The 20,270-nt window shown below is 38.4% G+C and overlaps 1 protein-coding gene across 2 annotated transcripts in view; it reads left to right on the top strand.

Annotated features, from left to right (window-relative positions):
• ralylb (RALY RNA binding protein like b) overlaps positions 1–14,722 on the top strand; it is a 132,463-nt gene extending 117,741 nt beyond the window's left edge. For both annotated transcript variants that reach the window (XM_085286827.1, XM_085286825.1), the window contains exons 6-9: positions 1,928–2,044; positions 4,471–4,640; positions 8,511–8,549; positions 10,693–14,722. In XM_085286827.1, the coding sequence (XP_085142953.1) occupies positions 1,928–2,044; positions 4,471–4,640; positions 8,511–8,543 (320 nt within the window). In that variant the 3' untranslated portion in view covers positions 8,544–8,549; positions 10,693–14,722. The remainder of the gene's footprint in view (positions 1–1,927; positions 2,045–4,470; positions 4,641–8,510; positions 8,550–10,692) is intronic.
• Positions 14,723–20,270: the final 5,548 nt, after the last annotated feature.

Raw genomic sequence — 20,270 nt, 5'->3', positions numbered from 1 at the left:
AATATGTCTAGGGATGGCTATTGATAAGATTTTCACGATTCCGATTCCATTTTCGATTCTGTTTAATGATTAGATTCTTTATCAATTCTCTTATCGATTCTTTTTTTTTTTAAAAAAAGGAGAACACTAAGTTCGATTAGCTTAGAACTTTGTTTTATATCTTCTCTTTGAACAAGATAGAAATATAGGAGTAACATGGCCTTACAAACCCAACAGTGAGATCTTAAGAGATCCACAGCTTCTTCAATGGGGTGTCACAGGGTCCACAGGAAAAAAAATTGTAAATGTAAAACAATAAAATAAATATTCTTCTGTAGCAATAACAAAGTATAACATAAATTATTCTGTAACAATTACACAAGAATATCCAGTAATGTCCCTGCCTACAATTAAACACATTCACTTACCGAAAATCGGGGCATCTGCTGTGGCAAATGGGTTCAAGCCTTTTACCACAAACTTAGTCACTGCTCGTGACATTCGTCTATCCTGGCCTGAAAGGAGACGCTACCGGTAGACTGCAGCGAGAACTGCCAGCATCTGAGCCAGCCAGACTCTGTCTGTCTCTCTCATCATAATCACCTAAATGCACAGTAATGGCAGGTTTTGTAATAAGGCAGATCGTACATAATAACATAATATGCACTGTTAGTTGATTATTTACCTGCCGCATTAACGGGAGAGGACGTGCAAACGTTACCGCTGCTGCTGGGTTGAGATTCACGAGTCCGGAGCGGAATTAAAAACACGACATTCATTTAAGGTCATCGCGTGTTTTGTGAGCAAATGCTTTTGCATATTCGTAGTGTTTCCTCCCTTAAATGAAATATCTACTTTGCAAGTATTGCAACAAGAACCGGATTTGGGGATTGGGGAGATGTGGATAAAACACAGAGAGAAACATGGGAACAGGTGAGGGAGATAAAACACAGAGACATGACTAAGAGAAACAGAGAGACACAAAGAGAAAGAGGGACACAGAGGGAGTGAGACGTGGAGAGAGGGGGAGCGACACAGGGGGGTACAGACAAAAAACTGAGGACAAGATAGAGAAGGAAAAGCTGAAGGAAACTCATCAACTTAAAATAAACCTTAATCACCAGGGATAAACAACATAATCAGAAACACATAAGCACAAGAAAACTAAACCAGGAAACATAACCCACTATTCATGATCAAAATAATAATAAACAAACAGGAATCACAAGCCCAGAACATAAAACACTGGGTCAAAGACCAAATACCGTGACTACCACAGTTAAAAGACATGCTAATTGGATGGATGGATGGATGGATGGATGGATGGATGGATGGATGGATGGATGGATGGACGGACGGATGGATCTATTTCTTTGTGACAAGACTTCTAGTTGTCATGGCTGCAAAACAGCCTGGTTGGTACTGGTAGTGTCCATCTTTCATTTACAGTCTATGCTAACAGCATAGATACAAATACAGCCCATTTGGCTGCTTCATGCTGTGAACACTTAAGCCATTTCAAACAGCAGGAAATGATGAATTTTCAATATCACTAACCAAATGTACAATATGCACTCAGAGAAGCAGGTACAGCCCTAAGGTGCACGCCATCTCCATGCTCAATAACATGATCTAATATCTACTGAGCAATCACACACAGTTTGTTCAGATATTGGCACTGCTGAGTAAAACTCGAGCAGCGCTGCACAGCATGGTGGGCGTAAGCCGTGCACTAATCTTCAAATTGAAAGCAGCAGGTCCATAGTCTTAGCAGGGTAGCTTTCAGTTGGCCAGATTGAGATGTTCTTCCCTGAGGAAAGTGTGAGTCAGATGATGTTATGACATCCAAAACTCGAGACTAAGAGTATTAATATGATGGAGGCAGGCAATCTGTGTATCATTACAATGAGTATGCAAATTAAATCATTTTTGTATTTCTGTGCCTCAGTAGTGAAAACGGACCAACTTCAGACCATTAAACGAGAGCTCACTCAGATCAAGATGAAGATTGACTCTTTGCTGGGACGCCTGGAGAAGATTGAGAAGCAGCAGAGAGCTGAAACCGGTGAGAAGCAGACGGCAGAATCTGAGCTAGACGGGAACAAAAGGGAAAAGGGACACCACCCACTAAGGGAGGGAAATTAAGAGCATAGACTGGTCATAAGTCTTAGTGACATTGTGGGAGATAAGAGCAGCGGAGCTCTCTGTCATAACCGCAGACAGGTGTCAACACCATGCTGACTCAGTTTATATGAGAGGTCTTCACCAGTGCCCTTCACTACAGGACAGCCTCAGAGTGCAGCCCAGTGTGAAGGTCATTTAAATTACATGCCATAAAGTGCATGTTGCACATTTGTCACCATGTGTGGCTTGTTTTCAACTTCTCTCTTATACTTCCACGGCACTTGAAGACCGAGTAAATCAACCCGGCTCCCGGCTGTGTTCTAGGCAAACTGCTGTGGAGCTTGTTAGCAGTGAGAATGAAAAATTAATGCGGATAAATGAAAAACCGGAGGCAATTTACTACAAAATGTACCCATCTTTTTTGCTATAAAATAGCCTTAATTTTTTATTACAGATCATCTTTTGTCTGTCTCACTTGTTCTGTTTTTGAATAGAAGTTCAGACTGCCTCAATTAAGGTTTTAAAAGATTTTATAATGAATTCAAAAAGCAACAGGTAGCCAGTCTTAAAAAGGATATCAAGAAGTCACGGCTCGCCAAGTTCTTTTTCTTAAGGTGACAAAAAACTGGCTGCAGTCAGAGACAACACACGGATGTTGATTTCTCTGTGCTCTCCAGGAATAAAGTTCTGCAGTTAACATCAAGATTAAAAGTCATAAAGCATAATAAACTGTGACATGAGGAGAATATTGGGGCTGTGGTCTTAAAACATTTGTGTAAAACGTTTTAAACTAGGCTGCACAGACATTTTGACTATTCAGTATAAAGCAGCGTACATAAATAAAGCTACTTCGGATTGATCCCTTATTCATAAAGGGCCGCTTACTCACAGCGGACAGCTCTGCATGTTGGATCTGGCAAACTCTTTGCACTGGATGTGCTTCCCGACTTAATCCTGATCTGTGTCTCCTCCCAGGATCAAACCAGGGATCTCTGATTTGTTCAGGAAAAGTGTTAACCACTACACTGAAGAGCCATTATGATTTTTTAACATAAAAATAAATCAAAATAAGATGTATCTGTGAAAACACATTTTATATCTTGAAAAAAAAAATACAATTTGTGTAATAAATAATCCTAATGTTAAGTGGCCTGGATAATTTAATGCAGACATGTGACACTGTAACCTAAATATGCACATATAGCGGGGCTTTAAATGAACTGGCTTCATAAAGAAAGAAAAGATGAAAATGGAGGCAAATAGTAGGAAGCCTAAGCTATATGCAAATCCAGGGGTTGACACATCTGTTGGTAGCTAGCTAGCAAAAGTGGATTTTGTATATTTGAGCTTGTTTTAAATAACGCAAACTATACAAAATTTAAATCTAAATCCTTTTCCATCTAAATGCAAATCAGGTGTGCTGTCTCAGTGCAGTTACATCCCTTAAATTTAATATGATCTCTTTAAGAAGCTATTTATGGAGTACCAACACCTTGTCTGAACCCTTGCACAATAAAAAACATGTTACCAGCAGTGCCTTTCAGCATGTAGAGTACTAAACAGATTAATTGTGACATCACCCAGTTTAAGGGGAATCCCACAGTTGTTCTAAATTAACAGTTTCTGTAATTACCAAAACTCTTTTTTTTGTGTCTCTGTAATCATTAATCCACGTGTATATGCGAGATCTTTACTCAAAATGATATTTTTAATGTTAAAATTATATTATTATTTTTAGATTCATAAATTTTTCCAATATAGTAAAAAAAAATAGTAAAGCACTTGTAAAGCTTTTGTTTGTTTTTTTAAGTTTTGAAATGATTTACATTCCTGAGCAGATATAATTTGAGTGGTTTAACGTTACTCTTGATTCATTTCTGACTTCTCAGAGAAGTCCAGTGTTCAAATAGAAATGTGAATTCAATTTGCTGTTAAAAATGATAAAAGTGATATAATTTTTTAACAGTTTTTGAAAAATTTGTTGTCAAAACGTACGTGCATTCCTGCTTTTTTATTAATGTAACAGGAGGTCTTGTAAATTTGCTAAGAACTGTACACACGTGTGTTAATTGGGGGAAAAAAGTGAAACATGTCACGCTTGTAAAAGAATAAACACAGTAAAATGCTAGAATTTTGATCCTAATTTGATGCTTTGCTACTTCAAATAAAAAAAGTAGTGTTAGTCACCCGGTTGCTTGCTGAGGACAAACTACTTCACTCCAGTTGAGTGTAAGGAGAACCATGGCCTGTTTCTGCACAACTGGGAAAACAGCAAAAAAGCAGCCTACTACTATTATTATCAAAGAAAAATACAGGCCCTGCTTACACTCTCACTTCATTCACTGTGGCCTCCTTTCTCTCTCTCAGAGGCTCAGAGAAAATATGAGGACAACTGTGACTCCCTGCATGAGGAGTCTGTGTCAGAGACGGCAGAAAACTCTGGAGAGGAGGCCGGCGAGGGGGCGCTGGACGTAGAGGCGGGAGAGATGACCGATGGAGGCGAGGATGACTATGACGAGGAGGGTAGCCACCATCTGGTAAGAGAAACGGTTGACAGGCCTGACAGGGGGGAAGAAACCAAGGCACTTTGGGAGATCTCAAGTGGGCAGACAGTCTTCGCCTTCTGAAAGTTAATTTTCCAGAATTATTCATGGCCACAGATCTAAGAGAGCGGTTGCTTCACATGAGTGAATGGTGAGGGCGTCCGGACTGACAGTTTCTCCCTGTCGACCCTGGCTGAAACAGTGGAAGTAAGCCTCTTCTCAGGCCCACACACAGGCACAGGCTCACACACATACACATGCTTGCAGGCTATAATTAAAGCAGTGGGTTCAATACACATAGAAGAGCTTTTAAGACAGACTTGACATGAAGTGATGTGGGTCCAACCGTGAAGTGAAGGTTCAGTTCGGAGGTTTTCTTTCACAAGGTCAGTAGAAGCAGCCAATAAAAGATGATCCCTCAAAGAGATTCAATTATTAGGATTATTTAAAAATAATAATAATTTAGTGGAAAATGTCAAATTCTCAGCTGGGTTCATATAAAAACATGAATTTATTTGACTAAAGAGAACTTATTACTTTTATCAGTTTTGTATAATTATATATTACACTATGTGTTATACTATATAGATGTATATAGATTTCTGCTTGTTAACACAGTAAAACAGCCAATAATCAGTGCATTTAGGCATGTAGAAATAGTCAAGACCACCTGCTGAAGTAAAGACCGAAAGTCAAAATTGGGAAAGAAAGGTGATTAGAGGTGGGCAGATCAGTTCAAATACCAATAGTACTGACACCAGCATTGGTATCAGTAATGGATCAATCCTTTGTTTCTATCCTCGTAGTTCAGTATGTAGCCCATTTAAACAACAGAAGCTGTCCCAAAGTCCATTAGAGACATTTTAGGTCTCAAAAAATCATTTCAAAATAGGTGAAAAGCTGAAAAGTGTGTTTTGTTGTCTATATTCTCTAATGTACAGTGTACATTGTTGCATTAATCATTGTAGAAAGCAAAAATCACAGTGATTTGGAGGTCATTCAAATGTGTGATTTTCAGACTGATGACGATTAATCTCAGAAGTCATCGCACACTGTTCTCCTCTACATAAACTGCCTTTATAAGTTTAAAGTGTCAATATCGATGTTGGTATCAGCAGTTCACTAAAAGTGATGTTAGTGAGTCTGAATGTGATATGGTTGTTGTTGCCAGACTTTTGAGTATTGTACACTGTTTATCTACTGGGATTTTCCCACACAACCATCACTAGGGTTTACAGAGAATGATCTGAAAAATAGAAAATATCAGCAGAGTGTCAGTTCTCTTGGTGAAAATAGCTTGTTGATGCAAGACTGCTTCAAGCTGATAGGAAACAGATAACAGATAACCACTTTGAAAACCAAGGTATGAAGAAGAGCATCTCTGAATGTACAACAAATCGAACCTAGACGTAGACATATGTAGTCTGTTGAGCAAAATTATTTTCACCTTCATTTTAATGCACTGCTTAAATACTTGACATTAGCCAGTGACGGCGTAATTTAGTTATCAGCCTAACAGAAGGATTACTTAATGAAACAATACAGTACATCTTTTGTGTAGTTACAGCAATCTTTTCATTAAAATATCATAAAAACACCATAACTGGTCAAAACCCCTAGAACCAGTGAGGAAGGTGGTGGAAAGTAAGGAAGGCATTTATATGTTTATGTTTCAAACTACCAACAATTCAAAAAGATTACTATTTCCAATCAAGGAAAATCTAAAACTGAAACTAATCAGTCTTTCCGCTGACGCGATAGTTCCCACAATGCTTATATTGATTGTATTCACTCAGCCAGTTGATCTCAGTCAGCTGTGGCTTAGACGCACATTTATTACGCCAGTGATTTCAGCTGAAAAATAGACTGCTGTTAAGTAAAAGAGACTGATGTATGGTGAAGGTCCCGGGGAACAAAACCAAAATGCATGTTGGCTTCACCTATTCAAAACATCCTCAATACTTCAACGTTTTAAATATGTTTTCCATTTCACAATCGTCAAGTTCAAGTAGTGGCATGGAAACAGTTGATACTGGTTTTATCTGTATTTCACTGGCCTTGTTTTCTTTATTATGCTTTATTTTAGGGCTGAACGATTATGGAAAATAATATAATTGCGATTTTTTTGCCCCAATATTGCGATTGCGATGCGATATGCGATTATTTTTTAAGGTCTTTGTCTTCTGTATTATTAAACAAAGACAAGCAATACATCATATAGTATGGCCAATACTATATTACATTAATTTTAAACTGTTCTTTCCTGGAAGACAGACCTCTGTTATGATGACATGAGGTGATGCATGAATTGATGACTGACATTTTTATTTAACTTCTTCAATCACAACAGTATATTTGAACATACACAATAGTTTATTTTTAGCTTACAAACATCTGAGCATAAAGTGCTGACAAGGAACCCTGGTGTAAACATTAAAATGAAAGTCAGTACAATGTGCAGATTGCAGAAATATACATAAAAAAAATCAGTGGCTTTACCACACTCAGTTTTTCGACATCTGTGAACTACTAGACAGTCATTCAATTAAAAAATAATATTAAATAAATAAAACTAATAAATAAAAAATACACACATCTTACTGATCTCTGCAGTCAGTAACATTACACATAAAGTGCAAACATAATAGCAATTGTATAAACACACACACAAACACGCCTTTAAAATTTAAAGGCGTGAAATTGGACGGTCTAGCCTTCTGATTAGCGTCACCGCTGTCTCGGTGGAGTTTAATAAACTCGGCCGTCTGCTTCTTGCTATCTAAAATATAACCAGACACTGGTGTAAATTCTCGACTGTCTCATACTTCTGTTTAATAAGTTTTCTGTTTGACGTTTAGTCAGCTGTGTGAAAACCAAGGAGGAACCCACCCGGGGGATTAATAAAGTTTTATTTTATCTAATCTAATAACTTTAATCTCAGCCAAACCGATTTACTCACGAACAAACAAAACACTGAAAAAAGCCCAACAATAACATTTTTAGGTTGTCTAAGTGACTTATATATTACGTTTAACCCGAGCAGCGAAACTCCGCGGTGATCTGAAAATGATGTGCCGGGAGTTGTGCCGCTCTCGGCCGCATCAGTAACCCTCGAGCTCCCGGCTAGCTGTCGAGCTGGTGGGTAGCAGACGCCTCTGAAAACGTCGAAGCACTTTTACAAATATGGGATATCTTGATAAACCGAGCAGATATTTGATGTTTACACAGCTACTTTCTCGCCTGAAAATATGTTAAAAGTTTATTTTGTGACCCAGAAAGATTAGTATGAGTAATTTTAAAACTTAGTAGCGGCCGCCATTGCTGGAAACTGGAGTTTGGCTGGGCCGCGCTATGAATTCTGGGATATGGTAGTAATTTGGACAGCCTTCGGCACGTCGCTGTGACGTAATCGGTCTACAAATGCGGTCTCAGGAGGATGCAGCCCATGAATTTGGACATGTCCAGAGTATAATCGCAGCCTTTGCGGTTAGAAAATTGCACTTGATCATGTCGCGATATTATCGCAAATGCGATATATCGTTCAGCCCTACTTTATTTATTAGCCATTACCCAGCAGGTGAACATGGCCATGCTATCCTAGATGAAAGCTCCGTGTCCTCACTAATGGAAGAGATTATTTTTCAGAGGCATGGTGGAAGAGATTTATTTGTTTCCTGAAGGTCACATTGATCACACTTTGTGATAATGTGCTACAAAGACTGTTCTGCGGGTTGGCATGGCTGCTCTTGTTGAGCGTATATCACCAGTGACCTTTAGAAAAGATTAAATACAACCTCTGTGTTCAGTTAAAAAGGCTGTATCATGTCTGTGATGTTAACCTCCTCTATGTGCTCTCCTTTACAGATAGAAAACCACGTATCGGATATTGACAACTGAGATCAGGTAAGAGCTTTAGATTTGTATTTGATCTAAGCATCCATTATAGCGGCTGTGAAGTCGTAATAAAAGACTGCAAAAGGTTCTGGGGGGGTCTTGCAGCCTGGCCTCATTAAAGACCTTACATCCAGTCCTCATTAGAAACCGTAGCTGCTGAACTGTGTCTTGAGCTTCTCTAAACATTCGTTAATCATCTCCTAAGTCATAAGCTCCGTGACATTTGGAAGACCAGCTTCACTGAAGGGCATCTAATACCGAATTCGACAGACGGAGCAATAATGACATTCCAATGGGCCAGAACTGCCCATAAACAACATTCATCTAATTGAATTTTGTGAAAGGGGATATGAATGGTGAGGCCTAAGGTAAAGAGTTCCCTGCTTCTCGCCTCTCAGGGTGTGGGTAACGATGCAGCCACACCATCAGTTGGCTTGGTGCTGGCTAGCTCTTCACAGCATGCGTGCGCGGCAGTGTTTACGAGTAGCTCAGTGTAGACGTAGCACTGAGTTAAACTCTGTTAGTCTTCTGTTGGTGTTGGATGACTTAAGGCAAACTCACTTCATTAGAGGCTGCAGAGCTCTGTTGGTTTTTGTACCCAATTTTGATCTATTCGTTGTAAAATTAGATCATTTTGTACGTAGCATAAGCCTACATTTGAATTTTCGATTTAATCTTTAGAGTAATCCCAGCTACCGCTACCAAGGGCTGCAGCTGAAAGAATATAAACTATAACGGTCTTATGAACATTTAAATATTGATTTAGTGGAATAATAGATGGTGTGATTCGTCCATGTCTTAATGACAGAGCACTGATACCCTGTTACTCTAACATAGCTGGGGTTTTTGACAGAGGACCTGTCCATGTTTCTGATGGTCACATGCTGCCAAAGCTTCAGCTTTCATGTAAACTAGCTCATAGCTAGATTGTTAAACCTCCGGTTGAGCTGATAGCCACTTTTGTGTGACCGCATAGCATGATTGCTGATGTTAGGGTAGATGAAACCAGATAACAGAGGGACATGCCGCATAGGCTGGACTTGCTTTGTAGCACAGTGCTGTTTGTGATTCTGTTGTTATTTTAGTCTCACCGGTGTTTTTCTTCTCGCTTGTTGTCTTCACCTGCCATTGACTCTTTTTACCTTATTCACTTATATCTGCCATTGTTTAATTAGCTCCCACTGTATTCATAGCCCGCCTCCTCTTTGAGATACCTGTTTATATTCCCTGTTGTTATGCTGCATGTGTTCCTGGTTTTCTGACTTTTTACTAGTGCTGTCAGCATTAATCTCGTTAAGATGACGTTAACGCCATAACCGCATTAACGCGGCAAATCTCCGTTAGCGAGCTAGTGCGGATCGCCCCGTGTGTGTGGCTGCACGGAGCTAATGCATTAATGAGCTTACCGCGCTAACGTGTTGACGGCGTGCAGCGGTTATGGCGTCAACGTCATTTTAACAAGATTAATGCTGACAGCACTACTTTTTACCTTTCCAGACTTTGTGCTTGCATGAGCTTATATCATTTGCCAATAAAGGCCCCTTGATTCCTCTCATTGCCATTTATGACAAGACTAGCTATTTCCCTCTGTTCTCCATCTTTATGCTCAATGAAGCTAATCATTTGTGTGGGATTTTGTACAAAATGAGCATATGCTATGTGGTTGCTATGTAGCTACAGTTTCTTAATGTACAGGCAAAAATGTTCAGTTTAGGCAACAGCTTATTCCCCCCTCCACCTCTTATGAAACCACGTTACACTTGAGTTTTCCATTTTCTTTCTGCCTTTTTGAAATTCCATCAGTGGCCAATTCACCGAACCCCCTCACAGCACATACATTTAAAAACCTGAAAATCCCACTCGAGGATCGAGAGAATATATGAATGTGTAGCTTGCAGGCCCACCAAGGATTGAAAATCACAGTGAGAAGAACCTCAATAAGTCATGTCCAGAAGGATTAGCGAGGCAGCTCCAGCTACCAGAAAATATTTCTGCACTTCCCGAGATATTTCTGAGGCCATTCAGAATGGACAAGCCTTAAAATTCAGCTTAATCCTCATCAGATTTACAGCATTATAAGCATTCACCATGTTTGAGGAGGAGACGCAGTTCTGTAATGTATTTTCATAAGTTTTCTCCTTTATCTCTTCAGGGTGAGGAAGCAGACGCTCCTGGTCGGTGGTATTAGAATTCATCGTCACCTTCAAGAGACAGGAAATGATCTGTAAGGGATCAAGACACCCATTCAGGACTGTAAGTTGTGTATGAGAGACCCCGAATCACATTTAGATGCCTGACTGTGCAGCTCAAACAAAATGTGATGTGATGATCTCTAAAGAAAATATATTCAAGACCCATTTTAATTCAGTGGCCCGAGTTTACTTCATGTGCAACTTATATTTCATTGGAAGAACTCGCACTCTTATCCTGAAACTGAAAAAAATCAAACCGAAGTCAAAGGAATAAAAGGATTTATTTGGATTTCTAAATGAAATTATGTTCAAAGATGGAAATGTTTTTGATCTATTGTTATTGCTCTTCTGAAATGTCCTTGTGCTGTAATTTCTGTTTTTCAAAGAATTTTTGTTTATGCTCAAATATCAAATGAATAAATGACAGAACAATCTGTGACCGTGGTAGGAAATTCAGCAAAAGAATGAAACATCGCTGCCGTCTGCTTCGGATTTGACTCATACATAAGCCAATAGCTGTGAGCATAACTTTATCCAGCTTTATCCATTTATCACACAAATGCCCTGTGGGGCTGTTCCATCATATATTCCAACTCCTGCCAAGTTTCAGAAGCAGAAAGGGCTTCCTGTGGTAGAGAGCCAACACTGGCACAGGCCTCCTGCCAGGGAGCAGTGCCCTAACGTCTCAGTGCACTCCTCCCCGCTCAGCTTGTGCATCCAAACATGGACTGCTGCTGTTCTCCTTCACCCTCTCCTTCTGCATCCTGCATTGATTCCATTTTATCTAGTTGAGCCAGCAAAGTAAGGTTTTTTGAAATGGTGGAACTTGTTATGATTTTAAATTAAACATTGGCAGGCTTTGATACTATCTCAGGATGAGATCTTTGATTCAGAACCCCGAAATTTCTGGAATAATCAAACTTGAAATAAAGCGTAGTGCTTTATTAAAGCAACTTCACTAGGCACTGAGATCATTTGACCGTTCACTCGGTGCAGCTTACGAACAGTAAAAAAGAAAACATTGGAATTTCTTCAACTGTTTATGTGCATTGCATAACAATCTAGTTTCAGCTTTAGCTGAGCAATTATAATTTACCTGATTATACATAAACTGTTGCAAATTGAATTACGTTGCAAGTGAATGGATGTCAGCGCGTTCAACGTGTTCGTTATTCAAATCAAATTTACTCTGGTATTTTTCCACCACTCAAATTTAACCACCGCAGTGTTAATTCAAACAATAAGAAGCTGATGCTGTTCCAAGCCTGCTGAGAGGAGGTTGTTGTTGGGACCCAGGTGTCTCGGCTCATCGCTGTGTAGCATTGATGAAGATGCATATCGGCTAAAATTCTGTTCACGCCTTCATTACAGTAAAAACTGTCAGTGTTTTAGTGTTTGACTGAAAAGTTTCACCATTTGTGTTTTTGTAATTGGAGTCGATTACCTGTGTCTGAAGGGGAAATCACGAGACAGAGAATATTACACATATTAATTTTACCATTAATATTCTCGTAAATGTCGTGTTTTAAATGGATGATTGTCGTTATTCTATGAACATTACATTACAGCAGTACTAAATATTCTAACTGGCCTCAGAGTATATAGGACCACTGTGATACATTCATTATTTTCATGGGGAAAGAAAACAACTCCCACACCTCTGTTTGGTTTCATAAATCACACCCTGACTCCAGGTTTCAAAATACTGTAGTTTAAATTATAAAAATATTAAAGCCTCAAACTGGAATTTGGATACCGACAAGTTCTTGCTACGCATCGCAACACAAACAACAGAATGATGGGATAACACAATCTTTCCATTCTTCTTCCTCATGTTGTATTGTTGGCATCCCTATTTTTTTTTCTCATTAAGGTTTAGCTTTCATCTTATAAAAACTTTGTGGGACCTTTTGCATGCTGGGAGGATATCCGACCCACAGGAGCTTTTATTTTGCAGTTTATTTTTGCTAGCAGACACAATTAACAGTCCTTGGTGAGTCCACTGAATTAAAAGTACATTTTTTTGTGAGTTCATGAAAACTTTGTTTTTTTAGAATTACAGGACAGCATGGGCAGTGAACTGCCAGAACCTCTTCTTTATACATTTATGATGTAGTTTCACTGGTCCAGCCCAATTCAGGTGTATGTGGCCCGCAATGTAAAATACGTTTAAAACCCAGAATTAAACCGTCTGATTGGTGCTGAACCTCTGAATTATCAAAGGTATTAATAAGAACTTCCCTATTCTTAGATATGTTTATGATATAGTTAATGTTAGTAAGAAGGAAACAGGCCAGTTTCATCCCCCTGTATTTATATTAAATGGTATGTTATATACATATTTGAGATTGTTGAAGTTCTTATTAGTAGTTGAACTATAATAACTAACAATGCCATGTAGCTAGTTAGCACCATCTTGCTCCATCAGCTGATTGATGCAACAAAATAATCAGCTGGTATGTATTCTTTTAAAGCTATTAGCATAGTTTAAAGGTTCCCTAATGAAGAAGGATTATTGTTTCGAGTAACGCTACTAAAAAGGTGCATCCTGGATACATAAGAAGGCTATATAAGACATGTTTAATTATGTGATTCAGTCTCGATGAAAGTTTCACAGGTTGTTTCACTCAAAATACCAAATTAGAAACTGGTTATAAATAATTCATATTGTTAATAATACAAAAGACTTTCTCAATAATTTCCTGATAAAGCTGAGACCCTGTTTTTAAGTTGTTGTTCCTTGAATTGCTAAAGGTTTGATCCACCCTGGTGTAACCAAGATAAAATATAAATTCATCATTCGGCATTCTTTTGAAAAACAGTGTCGTAATTGATCTAAAAAATACACTCATCTGTGGTGTTTTTTAAATTGTTTTTTGACTGTGGAGAAAATAATTGCTCTCAAAAACTATGAATACCAGTTAATGTGTTGGTTGTATTCGAATCTATTCTAATTGTTCAGTGATTTGAAAAGCATAAACAAAAATTATTGTAGCTTGAAAGTACCAAACCAAGGCTGTCAAAATTCCATGCCACCAAGAGTAGGTAAGCAAATATTTCTTTGTGATTTGGTTGAATAAACTCCCTTCAGCAGAAGATTTCGAAAATGGAAAGTCACTTTGCACAATATTATAAATACACTACTCAGTCCTGGCAGGGCTACTTGGGGAAAAACATGCATAAAATCAAAAAACGATTATCCTGAAGCTCATTCAAAATAAGCATCTGGTGAATGATGATAATGTGTAATATTTAGCACTATTTTTGTATCCCGAACATGTTTAAAGGAAATGGCTTTGCAACATGTTTATCTTTTTTGGTTTGTTTGTTTTGGGGGAGGGGTTTTTGTCTGGGTTCTTTTCTAAATGTACTTGTATATTGTTCACATGTTGAAATAAATTACCAATCAATCAATCATCAATCAATCAATCTTTTTTTGCTGGTGGCCTGTTTTTTGATGGACAGTATGGTGACGTGTCAAATATTCTGCAAAAACACAGAAAAAAAACCCCTCATTGCTTTTAACTGTTGTAATTTATCTGGGTCACTTTAGAACACTTTTGGCTCAACTCGATTTTCTTTCCGCTGTAAATAGCCCTTACCATGTTTATTTCAAAAAGGCTAGATGAATTTTAAAAGTTAAAAATAATAAAAAATAATACACTGACAGTTTGTTGGAGTACTTGCAGGTTTAAACCAGAATCGTGGGACTTGTAGAGATGTGTAACTGATAACTGTTGTATAGAAATGTACATTTTTTTGTAAAAATATTTTTATCAAAAGGCATGTTTACTGTAACTTTGTATTTTCAGTTCATGTATAAAACGTTATATTATAACTGTTGTATGAATAGAAACTTCATTGTCATTGTAGATAAAAATTTGTGTTATCAAACAATAAAAAAAACTGTTTGTGTCATTTAACTAGTCAAATGTTTCAATGAGCACCTGTTTCCTTTTACAAATAAATATGAACTTAAGGACAAAGAAAGCTTTTGCGTTTATTGTAAACAGATGTGATAATTACTTGCAGATGGTTTACAGATGTCTGTAAATATTTGGTGCATCATTAAGATGTGTCTCTTTCATATTCCTTCTCTGCGTTCATTACTGTGTCCTTCTCCATTTCAGACTTCTCATTTAATCGTGATTTGTGGTTGATTATGCAGCGTATGTGCCGCACTTGTCACCACAATGACATTTTAACAAGTCATACAGCACACTGTTTGAATGCATGTCAAATTAATGTCAGTCAACAGAAAACTGGACACTATTATGGCAGTTTGTCATCTTGTATTTCACTAATGGCACCGGTCTTGCTGGCTGCCAGTTCAAATTACTTTGTGCCTTCAACTGGGAGCTTTTTACAAATACAATTTAACTGTGGCTCCATGTTCCTTGCTGGCAGGTCATTTGAATTCTGGCGCAGAGGGCTTAAAAACAGGTGACGATAAGGGTGTAAGACCCGTGTCAAATTAATTTCCGATCTAAAATTTTAGTTCAGAATTAAATATAAACTTGATTCACATTTAAACTGAACTATGTTTTGGATTCCCTAACTCTAGAGATGTCTCACAGGCAGGTTTCCAAAATGCCAAATGCATTTGCATTAGTATAGAACTGGTAAAAATGAATGGTGATGAAGCATGTACTACAGGCATGTGAACGGAAATGCTTTTTTTATAGGACTCTTTGCAGGAAGACTGTGGCCCTACTGACGCAGTCTTCCTGAGCCTGCATAGACTGGCATTCAAGCAAATTCACCCCAAAGTCAGGACATGCAATACACAGAGAAAATGCAAAAAATCCATGAACTGCATCTTCTACTCAACAAGCCTCAGTTAGCACGTTAAATGGCACAATCAGAAAAAGACTGAACAAGTATGGCTTGTTTGGAAGGGTTGCAAGGAGAGAACATATTTTCTCTACAAAGAACGGCACAGCTTACATTAAGTTTGCAAAGTTGCATCTGAACAAACCACAAGACTTATGGAACAAGGCAGATGAGACCAAAGTTGAGATGTTTTGACACAATGTGGAAGAAAATATCAGGTAAAAACGAAATCAGATATATCAGCACAATTGCCAACTCTGAAGCACGATAGTGGAGTAGTGATGGTTTTGGCTTGTTTTGCAGCCACAGGACTAGAGCATCAAGACTAGAGATGGACCGATCCGATATTACGTATCGGTATCGGTCCGATACTGACCTAAATTACTGGATCGGATATCGGAGAAAAATAAAAAATGTAATCCGATCCATTAAATATCACGAAAGCACCTCACAAAACTTGCAACACGCCTTAACTCACCTCAGAACGTTAGCACGTCGGAGCAGTATGCATCACGTGATAGAGCGGCTGTGGCATGCGGGACCTGTCGGTGGTCTGGATAGCATTTGGAGCTTCGCTAGCAACCTGGCATTTCATCTCCGACAAAGTTATCCCCGAGAGAAGTAAAGCAAGTGTGTAAGTCCATCTCTGAATGTTTGTAAAGCATTCCTGCGTTAAGCTTAACGAGCGACTGGCTGCTACTTCAATCGTGAAACTGCTTAAATGATCAGCTGATCGGCTTTTCTGTCGCGAGTCCGTCTTTGTTTTTGGCCCACTTTGCACCAGAAAGAGGAAACCAGCGGCTGAACAACAGCAGCACGTTTAAGCTTGATAAGCTGTTGTTAGAATTTATTTAATATTACTTTCTACACCAGGATCTTTTTCTAGGTAGCTGACGGCTGGTAACTGTGCAGGGGCGGATCTAGCAAAGTTTAGCCAGGGGGGCCGATAGGGCATTAACTGGGAAAAGGGGGCACAAAGACATACTTTTCTTTCTTATTCTCATTTAAAATGTCTAGCTTTTAATAAATAATTATCTGACACACAAAGTTTTAATTTGATGTAAAATGAATAGAAGTCAATTACTGTATATAGTGACTATTAAGTCTAATATATATACCCTAGTAAGCTATAGTACTTTTTACTTTGGGAAGGTACCATCTGTGCAGTCTGCAATTTTGTTGAAGAAAGATGTTGAATCTATTTAATATTTCTTGAAAAATAATTGATTTCTGTGCATTTTTTTTCACACTGCATCAAATTAAGGTTGATTACGTCGATTAAGCATCATGAGGTGGCGCGTGAGGGGTGGTTCCCTATTTTTTATTTATTTATTTTTGTTGTTGCTGGGAGTTGGAACCCTATTAGTTAGGTTGCTTAATATTTACGCTAAGTACTCTTTAAAATACCAGAATAGGGAGGATGGTGTAGGTTTAAGTTTATTAGATTGATCAGTATTGCTGAACTATGAAATATTTTTTTTGTATACAGGTATAACAGAATAGCTTTAGTATAGTTGTTGTTTTAAACTTGAGTATGAACTTGCAGACTTGCAAAATGCAGCAAGATATTTTAAAAAACAGTTTTGTTGATTAAAAAACACTATATCGGATTCATATCGGTATCGGCAGATATCCAAATTTATGATATCGGTATCGGTATCGGACATAAAAAAGTGGTATCGTGCCATCTCTAATCAAGACAACCATCAACTCCTCCATATACCAAAAATATTCTAGTGTCAAATCTGAGGCTCTCTGTCTGGCAGAAAACAGGTCAATGATCCTGAGCACAGAAGCAAATCTGCAACAGAATGACTAAACATGAAAAGAATTACAAGATGTTGTAATGGCCAAACTTGGCCGAGCTCAGTGAACTGAAACAATGTTATAAGTGGTGGAGAGTGGGGCAAAATTCTTTCAGTGACTAAAACAGAAAATGATTACTTCACGTTATTGCTGCTAAATGTGGTTCAGCGAGCTACCAAAGGGTCCTGAGGAAATTCTTTTTATTCCACATAACTGTATATGGGTGTGAAAAAAAAAAAACACCTGCTCATAGCTGAATAAAAACCATACATATGTTACATATTGATGCTTGCTGATTTTGATACTTGGACATGGATGGGTAACTAAAATGGGGAGTTTTTTTTTTTTTTAAAGAACTAAAAAGTTATCTGACATTTGGGAAATGATGGAGATGTATTCAGGATCTGTAAAGTAAAGGATGAATTTATGAGATAGGGAATATATGTCTTTGTTTAGGAAAATGTTTTTAGCTCAGAGTTCAGGGAAACAGAAAAAAGGGTTTCTAGAGGTGCTGAAAAATCCCATCCAATCTCAAGGACACTTCAGCTGGGCATACGAGACTTAAACTTGTGTCCTGCGGTCGAGCAGCAGTCTCCAAACTCATTACACTTGCCCTCACTCAGATTAATAAACAGTCCAGTTCTTGGGGTTCACTTGGGAACATACAACGTGATTCCAAGGCTGATTATGACCCTGATTTGGCCTTGTTTTTAACAAGAGTCAACACTGTGTGACTGCAGAACTCAGCAGGGCAAAACAGAAAACTGGCTGACATTATCACATTGCTCATCCTCCAACTGTGAAAAGTCATAGCCGGAATACACTTTCTTATTTTTTCTTATTTTTCTTTGGAGGAAACAGCAGCGTCTACTAAAATCTATAGGTTCCGCAAGACAACCTTTTCACAGTTGAATAAGGTTTTTAGTCCATATGGAGTTTCTTCTTTGATTGTGCCTACTCCCCCAAATCATTTTTTCCCATCCCTTGTGTTGCTCAAATCAAACCAGCAACAGTCATGCTGCATTCATCACCTCACAAGGGACGTCTCTCTAAAAATAAGCCTTACAATTAGTAAAAAATCAACATCTGCTGCAATAAAAGCAAATTCTTCCATAAGGGAGCAATGTGAGATAAAAGATGTTAAGAATCAACCAGCTTGAGCTCTGCAGGGTTGTTGTGTCTGATTAAAGCTCCCTTCCTTGTTAGTCTACAACACTAATGTCCTTGAAAGGTTTGGGTATGTCACTTCCACTCTGGCGAGGTAGCTGGGCAGCAACAGATGGCTGATTTAAAGCCCTCCATTTATCCACAGTAAAAGGTAATGCAGTAAGGTTAATGAGGGCCAGCTTCAATGCCACACACAATTACCCCGCTGTACCAAGTCTACAGCACCAGCGGTTGGCATGAATACACACAGCTGTTTCTGTTTAACCTAAATATGAGAAAACCTTTCACCCCAGCTTAATGCACTAGAGTTTATTCATTTATACACAAACGACAGCAGTGTCTGCCGTGGAGAGAAAGGCGATATTCAGCTATGATAGTGAGCCTTGGGATAAAACTGACTACACAGTTTTAATTCCAGTGGAGCTGTTAAGCTTCTGCAATATTGAATTTTTTATTTTCACAGCTGGGGAAATAAAAAATAGATTAAAATTAATGGTGGTGGTGTTGCTGCTGCTGGAGAGTTGCCTGTTAGGCATCTCTGGAAATGTGTGTGTGTGGTACATGCATATATATTTTTAAGTTAAACAAATCTGTTACCGAGTCCGGTTTAACCGTCAGCTCACGTGTATTCATAGCTGCCGACAGATTAATTTCACTTGTTCAAACTGGTCGCTCGCTGTTTGGGAAGAAAGCAGCTGACCAGCTCACTTCAGTATAAAATTCAATCTTTAAATTATCTCAGCTGCCAAAGTGATTACTGCACTGGAAGAAGGGCCTGTTTAGAAGCAGCACTTCACTGATAACTCGTGCTCCATCCTAATTATATATTTTCATTTGTCTAAATGTGTTTTCTCAGTTAGTGTACTGTAAATGTACAGCACAGAAGAAGCCAATACTGTATTGCATTTCAAAAGTTGGAGAGCATTTGCTTTATTCCAAATATCCATTTTCTCAGCTCACTGCACAAATCTCAATTAACATTTATATTATGTTAGCTTAGAGGGGGGAATGACGAGCATATTTTCACTTTTTGATTCAGAAAACATTTAAATTAATCTGCGTGCGTTGCCAATAATGTGTCAGGCTGCAAAGGCAGAATGAAGAGTCCCAGTTTTAATCTCTGCAGGGGCTTTAATGAAATCAGTAAAAGTTATGACAGCAGTGACAGATGAGGTGTTGCAAAGTCATTAGGTTCAGTTAGAGGGTAGAAAGATAACCAGGCCAGCCTGAGCGGGGGATTAATGTCTGCCATTTTGACAGTGTACACAATTAACCCTTTCCTCCTAGCTGATTCATCAAAGCCAGATCATTTTTTTAATGGTTGCCAAGCAATTCTACTTCCCTTATGTGTGAACAGGCATTTACCACATGTAGATGTAGCACCGCTGTCAAGATTAGAAGCATTTCAGGGCTACAATATGTCTTTCCAAACTGTTTTATTACCATTGCAATTTTAAGCCTATTGGATGAAATTACATTGATTCAATAACAAAGAACACCAATCATTCCTCCCAGCCTTGAACGGAAAAGTCATCAAGTTCTTTAGATGAAATCAATCACGGAGTAATTTAAGACAGAAAACATGACAAGGTGATGCATTGTGAGAGAATATTGCAGAGCAAGTTGAATTGTAATGGTCAGGGTAAGACAGCCGTGTTAGAGAATACACTTCATGTCTAGGCTGGAGTTGCAGTTTCAGCAGGCACAATTGTTGCATGAGAACAGGAAGTCA

Source organism: Mchenga conophoros, linkage group LG9 (assembly GCF_057382185.1).
Source record: "Mchenga conophoros isolate Kocher_MC1m ecotype Shallow Benthic linkage group LG9, M_conophoros_male_GT1.1, whole genome shotgun sequence".
Lineage (NCBI taxonomy): Eukaryota > Metazoa > Chordata > Actinopteri > Cichliformes > Cichlidae > Mchenga > Mchenga conophoros.
This window is presented reverse-complemented; position numbering and strand designations above follow the sequence as displayed.